The 14675-nt window shown below is 50.2% G+C and overlaps 1 protein-coding gene across 1 annotated transcript; it reads left to right on the top strand.

Moving 5' to 3' along the window:
• The first annotated feature begins 6384 nt into the window (after positions 1-6384).
• Positions 6385-8323, top strand: NANOS2 (nanos C2HC-type zinc finger 2). Its single transcript, XM_030796563.1, has one exon. It carries the CDS (start codon positions 6848-6850, stop codon positions 7262-7264), a length of 417 nt encoding a protein of 138 aa, XP_030652423.1. The 5' UTR covers positions 6385-6847; the 3' UTR covers positions 7265-8323.
• The last annotated feature ends 6352 nt before the right edge of the window (positions 8324-14675 follow it).

The following is a 14675-nucleotide window of genomic DNA, read 5'->3' as shown; positions in this document are numbered from 1 at the left end:
TATTTATATAAGATAAAAATATTTATATCTTATATATGATATAAAATATATATTATATATAAGATAAAATATATTTAATGTATATAGGTACATATATACCTTTTATATATTTATATTTATATATTATAAATATATAATTATTAATATACTATTAATCATCAGTGTTGATATGTAGTATTTTGTAAATGCAAATATATTTATAAATATATATTACTATATTAATGTTATACATTATGTATATTATGTATAATATAAAAATATAAATATATATAAAAATCATATATAATTCTATAAAAATAGCATATATTTACTTATATATAACTATATAAATATATACAGCATATAATTTTAACATAAATATATATACTTTTTTTTTTTTTTTAGAGACAGGATCTTGGTCTGTCTGCCCAGACTGGAGTGTAGTGGCACAGTTACTGCTTGACATCCTGGGCTCAAGCAATCTTCCCACCTCACCCTTCTGGGTAGCTCAGACTGTAGGCATGCCTCCAAGTCCAGCTAATTTTTAATTTTTTTTAGAGATGGGGGTCTCACTATATTGCCCAGGCTGGCCTTAAACTCCTGGGCTCAAGCTACCCTCCTGCTTCGTCCTCCTGAAGTGCTGGGATTACAGGGGTGAGCCACCGCACCCAGCCCCAGATCTGGATTTGAGTCCAGCCTAACGGAATCACATCCATGACAGATGTCACCTCCAAGCCTGTTTCCTGTTCTGTGAAATGAGGATATTACAAGATACTTGACAAGGCTCTCTGGGGATTTAATGAGATGGCATAGGCAAGCACGCAGCAGAGACCATGAGGACAATGATGATGATGGTGACCTCGCTGGCCCTCGAGGTCTCTCTCCCCCTGGTCTTCATCTCCCTTGTCTTGGTCGCCGCATGAGCAGGTCTCTCAGTCTCGCAGCGCGTCCCTCCGTCTTTCTGGGAGTCACTGCTGCCCATTTATGTGTTTCTCCCCACACTTTCTCGGGGTTTCTAACTCTTGCCCCTCCCCACCCGTCTCTGGACTCCCAGTAAGAGCTATTTTCTGCCAGGCATCAGGCGGAGACGGAAACTCACAAATAAACAGGGCACCTTGGCGTCAGGTTAGCAGACAGTGGTCGTGGCCTTGGGGTGGGGGCGGAGGTTAGGACGTAGTAAACACCGGGGCTGATGAATTTCTAGTCAGTATCATCTCCCGTTCCGTTAACTCACAGCAGCAACCACACCAGGGAAAGAGCTTGTCTGAAGAAGGATAAGGGGTATCTTTCAATCAACTCATCCAATAAAACCGGAGTTGGGGGATGGAAAGCAGCCATGGCCCAAATAACAGAATCCTAGAAGAAAACAATTAGTGAGAAAATAATAAGGGGGGAAAAAAAACCACTCCCAAGCCAGCGGTATCTGGGGTTCTCCGAACAATAGGTGCAATTGTCAAGGGGAGTCATGCAGCCTGGGAACGGCCTCTCCTTACATCATTCTCAGACATCCCGCAGATGCCACAGCTGTAACCACTGTCACTGGGTTACTGGGTCCAGGCCCTGCACACACAGGGAACTCACACCTCCCACGAGGAAAGTCAAGGCTGTGACTTTGCAGAAAGCACTCAGCAGAGAGACCCCCATGCCCGTCATGGTGCCTCCCCAGGAGCATTGTTCCTCCATTCTGCCGACCACGGTCTCTTCTGCTCTCGAGTATGTCCGTCGATGGCTGACAGGTCTCATCTGCTCTGTGTCTGAAAAGCTACCTGGCTCAAATACCCCCATCCTTCCTGGCTTCCCACCTCAATCTGTTGCTACACCATGCAAGACCTCCAGGGTCTGCTGCTTTCCCTTGGGGTCTTAGACAGGCTCTTCGCTCACAGGGGGCTTTGTGTGCTCCTTCACAGCGGATGGGAGGATGTCTGAGGTCGGGGTCAAACAGTGTTGGGTTTCAGCTGCAGAGAAACACCTTTTTTTTTTTTTTTAACATTATTTTTATTTTTATTTTTATTTTTTTTTGAGGCAGAGTCTTGCTCTGTCACCCAGGCTGGAGTCCAGTGGTGCGATCTGGGCTCACTGCAACCTCCACCTCCCGGGTTCAAGCGATTCTCCTGCCTCACCCTCCCAAGTAGCTTGGATTACAGGCACCCACCACCACACCCGGCTAATTTTTGTATTTTTAGTAGAGACCGGATTTCACCATGTTGGCCAGGCTGGTCTCTAACTCTTGACCACAAGTGATCTGCCCGCCGGAGCCTCCCAAAGTGCTGGGATTACAGGTGTGAGCCACCGCGCCCAGCCCAGACTAACACTTACTGTCCACATGACTTTGGACAAGCTCCTGAGCCCCTCTAAGTCTCCCTTTGCTCATCTGTAAAACAGGACCATTAACAGACTCTATTTGACAGGATCCGGGAGGATTTAGAGATGACACAGGTTGGGCCCTGAGCATGGTGCCAGCCCAAAGATGCACAGTAATGAGTGTGCCTATGATTATTGTCTCAATTGTGTCTTCATTTCACAGATGATCTTTTTTTTTTTTTTTTTTGAGATGAGGTCTCACTCCCTCACCCAGGCTGGAGTGCAGTGGCACGAACACAGCTCACTGTAAGTCTCAGCCTCCTGAGGATTCAAGAAATCCTCCTGCCTCAGCCTTCCGAGTAGCTGAGACTACAGGCATGTATCACCAGTTAACTTTTTTGTACTTTTTATAGAGACTAGGTCTTACTATGCTGCCCAGGCTGGTCTCAACCTCCTGGACTCAAGTGATCCTCCTGCCTCAGCCTCCCAAAGTGCTGGGATTACAAGAATGGGAATTTGGGACAATGGATGGGGCCAAGAGAGGACCCCGAACATTATAGATAACATTTTGCAATGCCCCTTTAGGACCTTGAAAATTAAACTCATAGGTAATATAGCCCACCAACATACAAATTTTATTTTATTTTATTATTTATTTTTCCTGAGACGGAGTCTTGCTCTGTCGCCCAGGCTGGAGTGCAGTGGCGCTATCTCAGCTCACTGCAACCTCCACCTCCTGAGTTCAAGCAATTCTCCTGCCTCAGCCTCCTGAGTAGCTGGGATTACAGGTGCGTGCCACCACGCCCGGCTAATTTTTGTATGTTTAGTAGAAACGGGGTTTCGCCATGTTGGCCAGGCTGGTCTGGAACTCCTGACCTCAAGTGACCCACCTGCCTCGGTCTCCCAAAGTGCTGGGATTACAAGCGTGAGCCACTGTGCCCAGGACAAATTTTATTTTCAAAAATGGATATCGTGTCTTGTCCTAATCAAAATATAAAGGGAAAATAAAAAGACAGTAATTTATAATAAAATAATGTCTATTTAAGTGTATAAATGCTCAGGCATGGACACTCCAAAAATCATCTGAGCGGGGCAGACACTAGCCTCTCTGTGTAGATTCACCATGAATGGGATACAAACAAATGGTATGTTGTTTGGAGACAGATACCACAAGCAGCGTTGCCTCGAGTGTTGTGGCTTCTAGAATTGGTGAATAACTGAACAAAGTTCTCAGAAAAACCAAGAGCTTGAAGATCAGAATGAACACAGTGGTTGCATTCCAGGAAAAATGAGTGTTATCTTAAAATATTGCAAAAAGCACCTAGTGCTTATATATAAAACATAGCTAGGCTCTGAATTTCGATAATTATAAATGGGTTTTTCTACCTAGACGGGTGTTCAGTGGGACACTGGAAAGTTAAGTGGGGCCCAGAACAGGTCTTGGTCGTACAAACTGCTGAGATATCTGCCATCCCTGAGGGTGTCCAGCCTCTGCAAACCATGCTGCCTTCATCCTGGGACCTTCACTCCATTCTAGCCACTCCAGCCCCCTTGCTGTTCCCAAATTTCAGGATGCCTTTTTTTTTTTTTTTTTTTTTTTTGAGATGGAGTCTCACTCTGTCACCCTGGCTGGAGTGCAGTGGCCCTAACTCAACTCACTGCAACCTCTGCCTTCCGGGTTCAAGCAATTCTCCCTCCTCAGCCTCCCAAGTAGCTGGGACTACAGGCACCCACCACTACGCCCAGCTAATTTTATTTTATGTTTTATTTTTTATTACTATTTTTTTTTTTTTCAGATGAAGTCTTGCTCTTGTCACCCAGGCTGGAGTGCAATGGCATGATCTCAGCTCACTGCAACCTCCGCCTCCCAGGTTCAAGCGATTCTCCTGCCTCAGCCTCCTGAGTAGCTGGGATCACAGGCACCCGCCACCATGCCAGCTAATTTTTGTATTTTTAGTAAAGACGGGGTTTCGCCATGTTGCCAAGGCTGGTCTCAACCTCCTGACCTCGTGATCCGCCCACCTCAGCCTCCCAAAGTGCAGGGATTACAGGTGTGAGCCACTGTGCCCAGCCTGCTAATTTTTGTATTTTTAGTAGAGATGGGGGGGTTTCACCATCTTGGCCAGGTTGGTCTCGAACTCCTGACCTCAGGTGACCCACCCACCTCGGCCTCTCAAAGTGCTGGGATTATAGGCATGAGCCACCACGCCCAGCCACAGTTTCCATATCTTGTGTTCCTCTTCCTGGAAGATTCTTCTTAGTGGTCTCAGCTTCCAAGTCCCATTCCTGAGCCAACCACTCTTAGAACACCCGGTTCACAGGCCAGCAGGTCTTTACAGTCTAGCGTTTTCTCATTCACTGGTTGCTTTTCTGAACTCGTTCATGAAGCAGGCATAAGGTAGCCTTGGTCACTGCTGAATTTCCAGCACCCAATATGGAGCCTCAGTAACTATGTGTTGAATATCAAGGTAGCCCATGGAGACTGTGGGTGGACGAAGAAACCCTGTAGGTGCGGTGGGCAGGAGATGAGGCTTTTGCTGGTTCCAAAGGCCAGGAAGGATTTAAGACAATGGATGGGGCCAAGAGATGGCTATTTTTTTTTTTTTTTTTTTAGAGAGACAGGGTTGGCCAGATGCATGGCTCATGCCTGTAATCCCAGCACTTTGGGAAGCCGAGGCAGGTGGATCACACCTGAGGTCAGGAGTTCCAGACCAGCTTGCCCAACATGTCAAAATCCCATCTCTACTAATACAAAAAATTAGCCAGGTGTGGTGGTGTGCACCTGTAATCCCAACTACTTGTGAGGCTGAGGCAGGAGAATCACTTGAACCTGGGAGGTGGAGATTGCAGTAAGCCAAGATTGTGCCACTGCACTACAGCCTGGGTGACAGAGCAAGACTCCATCTCAAAAAAAAAAAAGACAGGGTCCACTCTGTAGCCCAGGCTGGAGTGCAGTGGCACAATCATGGCTCACTGAAGCCTAAACCTCCTGGGCTCAAGTGATCCTCCTGCCTCAGCCTCCTCACTAGCTAGGATTACAGGCACATGCCACCATGCCCAGCTGATTTTGTATTATATGTAGAGACAGGGTCTCACTATGTTACCCAGGCTGGTCTCAAACTCCTGGCTTCAAGTGATTCTCTAGCCTCAGCCTCCCAAAGTATTAGGATTACAGGCATGAGCCAGCATGCCCAGCCCAAGAGGGGACATTCTAAGTGAGATCGTTCTGTGCCAAGGTCCTCTGCCACTTTTAACATCAATTCCCAGTTCCCAGAATGAGTATAAAACCCGACTCTGCCATTTCCTTGTTGTGTGACCTTGGATACATTCCTTAACCTCTCCAAGCTTCCTATCTTTCTCTGTAAAATGAAAATAATAGGCCGGGCGCAGTGGCTCACACCGGTAATCCCAGCGCTTTGGGAGGCAGAGACAGGTGGGTCACCTGAGGTCAGGAGTTTGAGACCAGCCTGGCCAATATGGTGAAACCCTGTCTCTACTAAAAATACAAAAAAAAAAATCAGCCAGCCTTGGTGGTGGGCACCTGTAATCCCAGCTACTCAGGAGGCTGAGGCAGGAGAATCACTTGAACCCAGGAGGCGGAGGTTGCAGTGAGCCGAGATCATGCCATTGCACTCCAGCCTGGGCGATATAGCAAGACTCCGTCTCAAGTAAATAAATACATAAAATAAATTAGGTCATGTTATTATTATTATTATTATTTTTTTTGAGACGGAGTCTCACTCTGTTGCCCAGGCTGGAGTGCAGTGGCGCGACCTCGGCTCACTGCAAGCTCCGCCTCCCGGGTTCACGCCATTCTCCTGCCTCAGCCTCTCCGAGTAGCTGGGACTACAGGCGCCTGCCACCACGCCCGGCTAATTTTTTGTATTTTTAATAGACACGGGGTTTCACCGTGGTCTCGATCTCCTGACCTCGTGATCTGCCCGCCTCGGCCTCCCAAAGTGCTGGGATTACAAGCGTGAGCCACCGCGCCCGGCCATGTTATTATTATTTTTGTCTTTTTATTTTTTGTAGAGACAAGGTCTCGCTATTTTGCCCACTCTGGCCTAGAGGTCCTGGACTCAAGCGATCCTCCTTCCTCGGCCTCCCAAAGTGCCAGGATTACAGGTGTGAGGCACTGCACCCAGCCTGGCTGCTATGATGATTAGGAACAACTCTGAAGTCTATGAAGGGTACAGCCCCTCCAGCCTAGGGGTGAGGGATATTTGCAGACATGGACTTTCTTTGAACAGACAGGGAAACTGAGGCACAGAGAGAGGAAGTGTCTTTCCAGAGGTCACAGAGCACCTTGGCAGCAGAGCTGGGACCAGAGATCAGGGGAATGACCTCCTTCCACATCTCTGTGAAGAACTAAAGTCAGATGGGGGTTATGGGCAGGGAGTGGGCCCTTTAAATCGTAAGCTCCACCTTTGCTTAGAAGAGTCTCTGGGCATTATAAAAGGGGGTGCAGCTCCCTTCTGCTCTGGGAAACGCCTGCTGCTCTTGCCCTTGCCCACGGGCCCCCAGCCCCAGCCCCTCTCCAGTGGCCCACCACCCCTGCTTTGGTGCCATGCAGCTGCCACCCTTTGACATGTGGAAGGACTATTTCAACCTGAGCCAGGTGGTGTGGGCGCTGATCGCAAGTCGGCGGCAAAGGCTGGAAACCCAAGAGATTGAGGAGCCAAGTCCCGGGTCCCCGCTGGGGCAGGATCAGGGGCTGGGAGGGCCAGGGGCCAACGGGGGCCTGGGCACCCTGTGCAACTTCTGCAAGCACAACGGGGAGTCCCGCCACGTCTACTCCTCACACCAGCTGAAGACACCGGACGGTGTGGTGGTGTGTCCCATCCTGAGGCACTACGTGTGTCCCGTGTGCGGGGCCACCGGTGACCAGGCCCATACACTCAAGTACTGCCCGCTCAACGGTGGCCAGCAGTCCCTGTACCGCCGCAGCGGGCGCAACTCGGCCGGACGCAGGGTCAAGCGCTGAGGATCGTGAGATGCCCACCACCAGCACCCTTAACTTTCCTGGTCCATCCCACCCAAGTCCCTAAACTCTCTCTTCCAGTCACCCAGCCCTTTGGAATTTCTGGCCCCCAGAACTCCACCCTGGCTGGATCCTGAAACAGTGGAGGCTGCTGGGAGCCAGGCCAGCCCCGCCCCCTTGAACCTGTCAGCCCTCGGAGCTCTGGCCTGTGGGCGTCCGAGGGTCCTTGGTGCCGCGGGAACCCTTCCTACACGGCCCTGTAGCGCCCTCTGGGCCCCAGTTCATGGATCTTTTGTCCTCGTGGGGCCTGCTGATGACAGGCGCCCTGCCCCTTCGACCTCTCTGTTCCTTGTGGAGTTCTTGGATTTTTGAACCTCCAGGATTCCACAGTGCTGTCCCAAGCCAGCCCTTAGGAGACACTGAACAAGGCTGGCTAAGTGCCCACTCAAGAACTTCAAGATGGGATGTCGACTTAAGACCAGCCTTCTCCACCTTCAGCCTCCTGCAGAACCACGGTGTCATCGTGGACCACGCCCGTTCATTCCTTCCCTGAGCTCCGTACCCATCCGTCAGGAGTGGAGTGGGACGCTGGAGAGCACCGTGTCACTGGAGGGCACCGTGTCTTCACAGGCTCACCTGCGGATGGAGAGCCGGTGGGGTGAGCTGATACCTTTCAATGCCGCCTGGTTGTTCTTCCCCTTGTTCAGCCCATTGCACTTGGCACCTGCCCCCATCCCCAAATCACCGATGGGTCCTTTCCCCCAGCGAGAAGCATATCTCTCGACCACCTCCCATCCGATCCCCCAAATCGTGATAGTTGACTAAAGGACATTTTTTTTTTTCCTCCTGTGTTTTTCACCCTCCAACGTTCAAGTCGAGGAACCACCGATAAGAAAGGGGTTTGAGTACCCGGATGGGAATGGCAATGGCCTAGCTTTTATTTTAGGGGCAAAGAAAAGAAGGGCCCCCGTCAGATTTTAAGTTGTTCAGTTTTTGGCACAGGGCCGGGACCCTGAGTATTGAGCTCTGGTGAATAAAAAGGTTTTCCAGTCATCTTTGAAATGGCTGTGTCTGTTTCCGTCTTTGGTTTGTTTGTGAGACAAGGTCTTGCTCTGTCGCCCAGGCTGGAGTGCAGTGGTGCGATCTCGGCTCACTGCCAGGGTTCAAGTGATTATCTTCCCGCAGCCTCTCGAATAGCTGGGACTACAGGTGCGCCCCACCCCGCCTGGCTAATTTTTTTTTTTTTTTTTGAGACGGATTTTTGCTGCTGTCGCCCAGGCTGGAGTGCAATGGCACGATCTCGGCTCACTGCAACCTCCGCCTCTCGGGTTCAAGCAATTCTGCCTCTCAGCCTCCCGAGTAGCTGGGATTATAGACATGCACCACCACGCCTGGCCATTTTTGTATTTTTAGTAGAGACAGGGTGACCAAGTAGCCAGGAATACAGGTGCACACCACCACTCCCGGGTAATTTTTATTTTTGGTTTTCGTTTTTTCTTTTTTGAGACGGAGTTTAGTTCTTGTTGCCCAGGCTGGAGTGCTAATGGTGCAGACTTGGCTCACTGCACCATTGAACCTCCCGGGTTCGAGCGATTCTCCTGCCTCAGCTTCCCAAGTAGCTGGGATTACAGGCACCCACCACTATGCCCGGCTAATTTTTTTTTTTTTTTGTATTATTAGTAGAGATGGGGTTTCACCATTTTGGCCAGGCTGGACTCGAACTCCTGACCTCAGGTGATCCGCCCACCTTGGTCTCTCAAAGTGCTGGGATTGCAGGCGTGAGCCACTGCACCTGGACTATTTTGTTTGTTTGTTTGTGATGGAGTCTCGCTCTGTCGCCCAGGCTGGAGTGCCGTAGCCGGATATCGGCTCACTGTAACCTCTGCCTCCTGGGTTCAAGCAATTCTCCTGCCTCAGGCTCCAGAGTGCCTCACACCCAGCTAATATATATATATGTTTTTAGTGGAGATGAGGCTTCGCCATGTTGGCCAGGCTGATCTCGAACTCCTGACCTCAGGTGATCCGCCCTTCTTGGCCTCCCAAAGTGCTGGGATTACAATGTGAGCCACTGCGTCTGGCCTCTGTTTCCATCCTCTCATCTGGCTTTGTCCTCAGCGGCTGCAGGAAGGAGCAGGTAGCTGCACTGGCCAGACCCAACATGGGGAAGCCAGAGGCAGGACAGGAAGGGGCTTTGGGTTCCCCTCCCAGCCGGCCCCTGATACATCTGCCACCTATGAACTGGCTCCCAAATTCCTCCCGTGCCTCCGCCTTGATCCCCATTCCCTTTTCAGGTCATATCTATGGGTTTCTCTGGCCCTGTGAATCCCCGGGATCTTCCAGGACCAGCTTTTTGGTAGTTCTTAAACTTTGAACTCCCAGACCCCATTGGAGAGGTGTTGAAAATTGTGGTCCCTGCCCTGCGCAATGGCTCACGCCTATAATCCCAACGCTCGGAGAGGCAGAGGTGGGAGAATCACTTGAGATCAAGAATTTGAGACTAGCCTGGGCAATATAGTGAGACCCCATTTCTACAAAAAGTACAAAACAATAGTCAGGCATGCTGGAGTCTTGCTTTGTTGCCCAAGCTGGTCTCGAACACTTGGCTTCAAGTGATCCTCCCATGCCTGTTGGGATTACAGGCGTAAGCCACCACGCCTGGCCCGTTTCCCTTGTTTTAAACCACTCAGTTTGCAGTACCTTGTCATGACAGACACAGGAAAGGAATGCACTGGGGCTCTGGGGAGGCATCCAGGGAGTCTGGACTGAAGTAGGTACTGTGTCAAAGTCCAGCCTGGAGCCCGTGAGAAGGCTGCATGCAGAGAGTTACGGGAAGAGGTACAGAGAGCTCTGCAGATGTGGACAGGTCGAGGCCAGATGCAGGACAGCTGGTCATTCTCCTGCATCTGCCCCATTCCTGCACTTACCTCCCATGAACCAGAGACCAGGCAGGCAGGCAGGCAGGCAGGCAGATGGAGAGCACACAGGGCAGCCTCCTGGGCTCAGAGGAGATACACAGGGGCAGAGTAGGCATGCAGGGGTCACTGGAGACTTGTGCATGGCGCCCGTGTGCATCAGACACCACCTCACCCACCCCTGAGAAAATCAGAGAAGACAGCAGCAAGACTCCATGCAGAGAAGCAAATGCTTCAGAACGGCCTCTTCCCTCCAGCACCACTTTGGGCTTAGGAGAGATTGTAGGGGAATAGTTCTACACCCACAAAGAACCAGGGAAGGAAGATTAGATTCACTAAGGATAGACCTAGAGCCTTACAGAGTCCCCATTGTGCCCTGAAGTATATAAGGCCAAGGCTTTGTCTCTGCACCTCACACTCCCACAGTGGCCAAGAGTGCCCACCACTGTGTTGGTCTCTGAAACTGGATTTGTTCACACGTGGGGTTCCAGGGGTTCTGGTGAGCGGTGACCATAGATTAGAGCCGATTTCCAATGCTAACCAGTATCTGACCCATTCTAGAGAATTTTATACAAAGGAAGGGAAAAGATTGCACGATTTTTTTTTTTTTTTTTTTGAGACAGAGTCTCTCTCTGTCACCCAGGCTGGAGTGCAGTGGCATGATTTCAGCTCACTGCAACATTCACGTCCCGAGTTCAAGCAATTATCTTGCCTGCCCAGCTTACCAAGTAACTGGGACTACAGGCATGTGCCACCACGCCCGGGTAATTTTTGTATTTTTAGTAGACATGGGGTTTCACCATGTTGCCCAGGCTGGTCTCAAACTCCTGACCTCAAATGATCTACCCGCCTAGGCCTCCCAAAATGCTGGAATTACAGAAGTGAGCCACTGCACCCGGCCAAGATCGCACTATTAACAAAAGTCTTTATTTTTAATTTGCACTAAGAATGTTGAGAGATCACTTTTAGGTTTATCATTCAGTTTCTCCTTCTCTCTGCCCTCCCACAAAAAGTCTTGCTCTGTCACCCAGGCTGGAATGCAGTGGAGTGGTCATAGCTCACAGCAGCCTCGAACTCCTGGCCTCAAGCAATCCTCCCTCCTAGGCCTCACAAAGTGCTGGGATTACATGCATGAGCCACTGTGCCTGATCCAGATTCTCTCTTAAGTGTCTCTCCATCTGTCGTTTTTGCCTTCTTCCTCTGCCCTCCTTCCTTTCTCCTTTCTCCCTCCCCACGTTCCTTCCTTCCCACCCTTGTTCCTTCCCTCCCTTTTATCCAGTCCGAAACAGAAGTCTCACATTCATTAGGAAATCCTCTTGGCTGTAGCTTCAACATCCATCCCAAATCTGATCATCTGTTCTCCAGCGCACTATCCTCCAGTGCCCCACCACCTCTCACCCAGAGTACTGCAGTCACCTCCTCAATGATCTTCCTGCTTCTACTCTCAACCCCTAAGGGTATATTTTCAGGCTGGACATAGTGGCTCATTCCTGTAATCCCAGCACTTTGGGGGGCTGAGGCAGGTGGATCACTTGAGGCCAGGAGTTCAAGACCAGCCTGGTCAACATGGCGAAACCCCATCTCTGCTAAAAATCAAAAAGTAGCCGGGCATGGTGGTGCACACCTGTAATCCCAGCTACCTGGGAGGCTGAGGCACAAGAATCTTTGAGCCTGGGAGGCACAGGTTGCAGTGAGCCGAGAAGGTGCCACTGCACTCCATCCTGAGCAACAGCAGAGGGAGACTGTCTCAGAATAAAGTATATTTTATTTTATTTCTCTCTTTTTTTTTTTTTTTTTTTTGAGATGGAGTCTCGCTCAGTCGCCCAGGCTGGAATGCAGTAGCTTGATCTTGGCCCACTGCAACCTCCATCTCCCAGATTCAAGCAAGTCTCCTGCCTCAGGCTCCCGAGTAGCTGGGATTCCAGGTGCCCGCTATCACGCCTGGCTAATTTTTGTATTTTTAGTACAGACGGGGTTTTGCCATGTTGACCAGGCTGGTCTCAAACTCCTGACCTCAAGTGATCCACCTGCCTCGGCCTCCCACAGTGTTGGGATTACAGGCGTGAGCCACTGTGCCCAGCCAAGAGTATATTTTCAAAACCCAGCAAAATGATCCCATTAAAACACAAGCCAGCTCACCTCCCTCCTCTGCTCAGAGCCCTCCTGTGGTCACTGTCTCACTCCGACTAAAAGCCAAAATCCTCATCTCAGTCCACAAGGCCCCACACAATCTGCCTCTCACCCAAGTCTGGCTCTTTTCCCACCCTCTCCCGTTTGCTCGGTCTTCTCCAGCCACTTTGGCCTCTAAGCTGTTCCCCAAACACTTCTGGAACATTCTGGCCTCGGGGCCTTTGCACTCACCCTTCTGGCTCCTTGGACAGCTCTTGGCCCAGATACCCACATGACCTACTCTGCCACTTCCTGCAAGCCTTTGCTCAAAGGCCACCTTCTCCCCGAGGCCTTCCCACCCACATATTCCTGATCCCTCCAACCCATCTCTACTTTTCTTTCCTCCTTAGCACTTACCACCGTCTAACATGCCACGTGGCCGAGTTGTTTATTATGTCTCTGGTCGTAATGGTCAGTTTCACGTGTCAGCTTGTCTAGACCACTGTCCCCATTCAGTCAAATATGAATCCAGCTGCTGCTGTGAAGATATCTCATAGATGTGATTAAAGACTATAATTAGTTTACCTTAAGGAAGGAAATTTATCCTAGATAATCTGAGGGGGCGGTGGCTCATACCTGTAATCCCAGCACTTTGGGAGGCCAAGGCAGGTGGATCCCCTGAAGTCAGGAGTTCAAGACCAGACTGGCCAACATAGTGAAACCCTGTCTCTACTAAAAATACAAAAGTCAGCCAGACATGGTAGCAGGCACCTGTAGCCCCAGGTGGACTTGGAAGACTGAGGCAGGAGAGTCGCTTGAACCTGGGAGGCGGAGGTTGCAGTGAGCCAAGTTCGCACCACTGCACTCCGGCCTGGGTGACAGAGTGAGACTCTGTCTCAAGTAATAATAATAATAGGCCAGTGCAGTGGCTCACGCCTGTAATCCCAACACTTTGGGAGGCCGAGGCAGGCGGATCACCTGAGGTCAGGAGTTCGAGACCAGCCCGGCCAACATGGTGAAACCCTGTCTCTACTAAAAATACAAAAAAATTAGCTGGGCGTGGTGGTGGGTGCCTGTAGTCCCAGCTACTCAGGAGGCTGAGGCAGGAGAATTGCTTGAACTGGGGCAGCGGAGGTTGGCAGTGAGCCAAAATCGTGCCACTGCACTCCAACCTGGGTGACAGAGCAAGACTCCGTCTCTATAAATAATAATAATAATCTAAGTGGACCTGCTGCAATCAGTCAAAAGGTTTTCAGAGCAGAGCCGAAGCTTCCCTGAGGAAATTCTGCCTGTAGACAGTGGCTTCAGTTCATGCCCAAAGCTCCAGCCTGCACTTTCTGATGGTGCCCTGTGTATGGATTTTGAAGTTGTTTAGCCAGCCCTACAATCCTGTAAGCCAATTCCTTGCAACAGATCACTTCATACATACCCTCTACTGGCTCTGTTCCTCTGTGTGATCCCTGATTGATAAAGTGAGCTACTTCCTGTCCATCCCCCATCCCCAGCTAGAAAGGAAGCTCTGAGAGTGGAGTTCAGTATTTTATTCACTGCTGTATCCCAGGTGCCTACAGCAGCACTTTTTTTTCTTTTTTTTGAGACGGAGTTTCGCTCTTGTTGCCCGGCTAGAGTGCAGTGGCACCATCTCAGCTCACTGCAACCTCCGCTCTGGTTCAAGCGATTCTCCTGCCTCCACCTCCCAGGTAGCTGGGATTATAGGCGTGCACCACCACACCCGGCTAATTGTATATTTTCAGTAGAGACAGGGGTTCACCATGTTGGCCAGGCTGGTCTTGAACTCCTGACCTCATCATCCACCCACCTCAGCCTCCCAAAGTGCTGGGATTACAGGCATGAGCCACCATGCCTGGCCACTTTTTTTTTTTTTAAGACAGGGTATCAGCCAGTGCAGTGGCTCGCACCTGTAATCCCAGCATTTTGGGAGGCTGAGGCAGCAGGATCACTTGAGCCCAGGAGTTCAAAACCAGCCTGGGTGATGTAGCAGGACCTCGTCTCTATCTTTTGAATTAAAAAAAAGAAAAGAAAAGAAAAGACAGAGTCTCGCTTTGTCGTCCAGGCTGGAGTGCAGTGGCAAGATAATAGCTCGCTGCAGCCTGAACTCCTGGCCTCAAGCAATCCTCCTACCTCAGCCTCCCAAAGTGCTGGGATTACAGGCATGAGCAACCAGGCCCAGCCCTAGGGCAGCACTTAATATGCTTGTTGCACCCATTTCTTTTAGCATTAAAACAACACAAAACAAAACAAAAATTTAGCTTCCACTCCACCTCTGCCTCCAGCGCTCTTCCATGTACCTGATGGGTTCCTGGACCCTCTTCTTCATTCCCCAAACCTCCCCAGGCCTTTCATACCCACCACATCCCAAACCACTTCAGCAT

Source organism: Nomascus leucogenys, chromosome 17 (assembly GCF_006542625.1).
Source record: "Nomascus leucogenys isolate Asia chromosome 17, Asia_NLE_v1, whole genome shotgun sequence".
NCBI lineage: Eukaryota > Metazoa > Chordata > Mammalia > Primates > Hylobatidae > Nomascus > Nomascus leucogenys.
The sequence above is the reverse complement of the archived record's forward strand: the minus strand, read 5'-3'. Positions and strand labels throughout refer to the sequence as shown.

What these genes read in the sequence shown, in the direction of transcription:
- NANOS2 (XM_030796563.1), top strand. Translation starts at nt 6,848, where the DNA reads ATGCAGCTGCCACCCTTTGACATGTGGAAGGACTATTTCAACCTGAGC.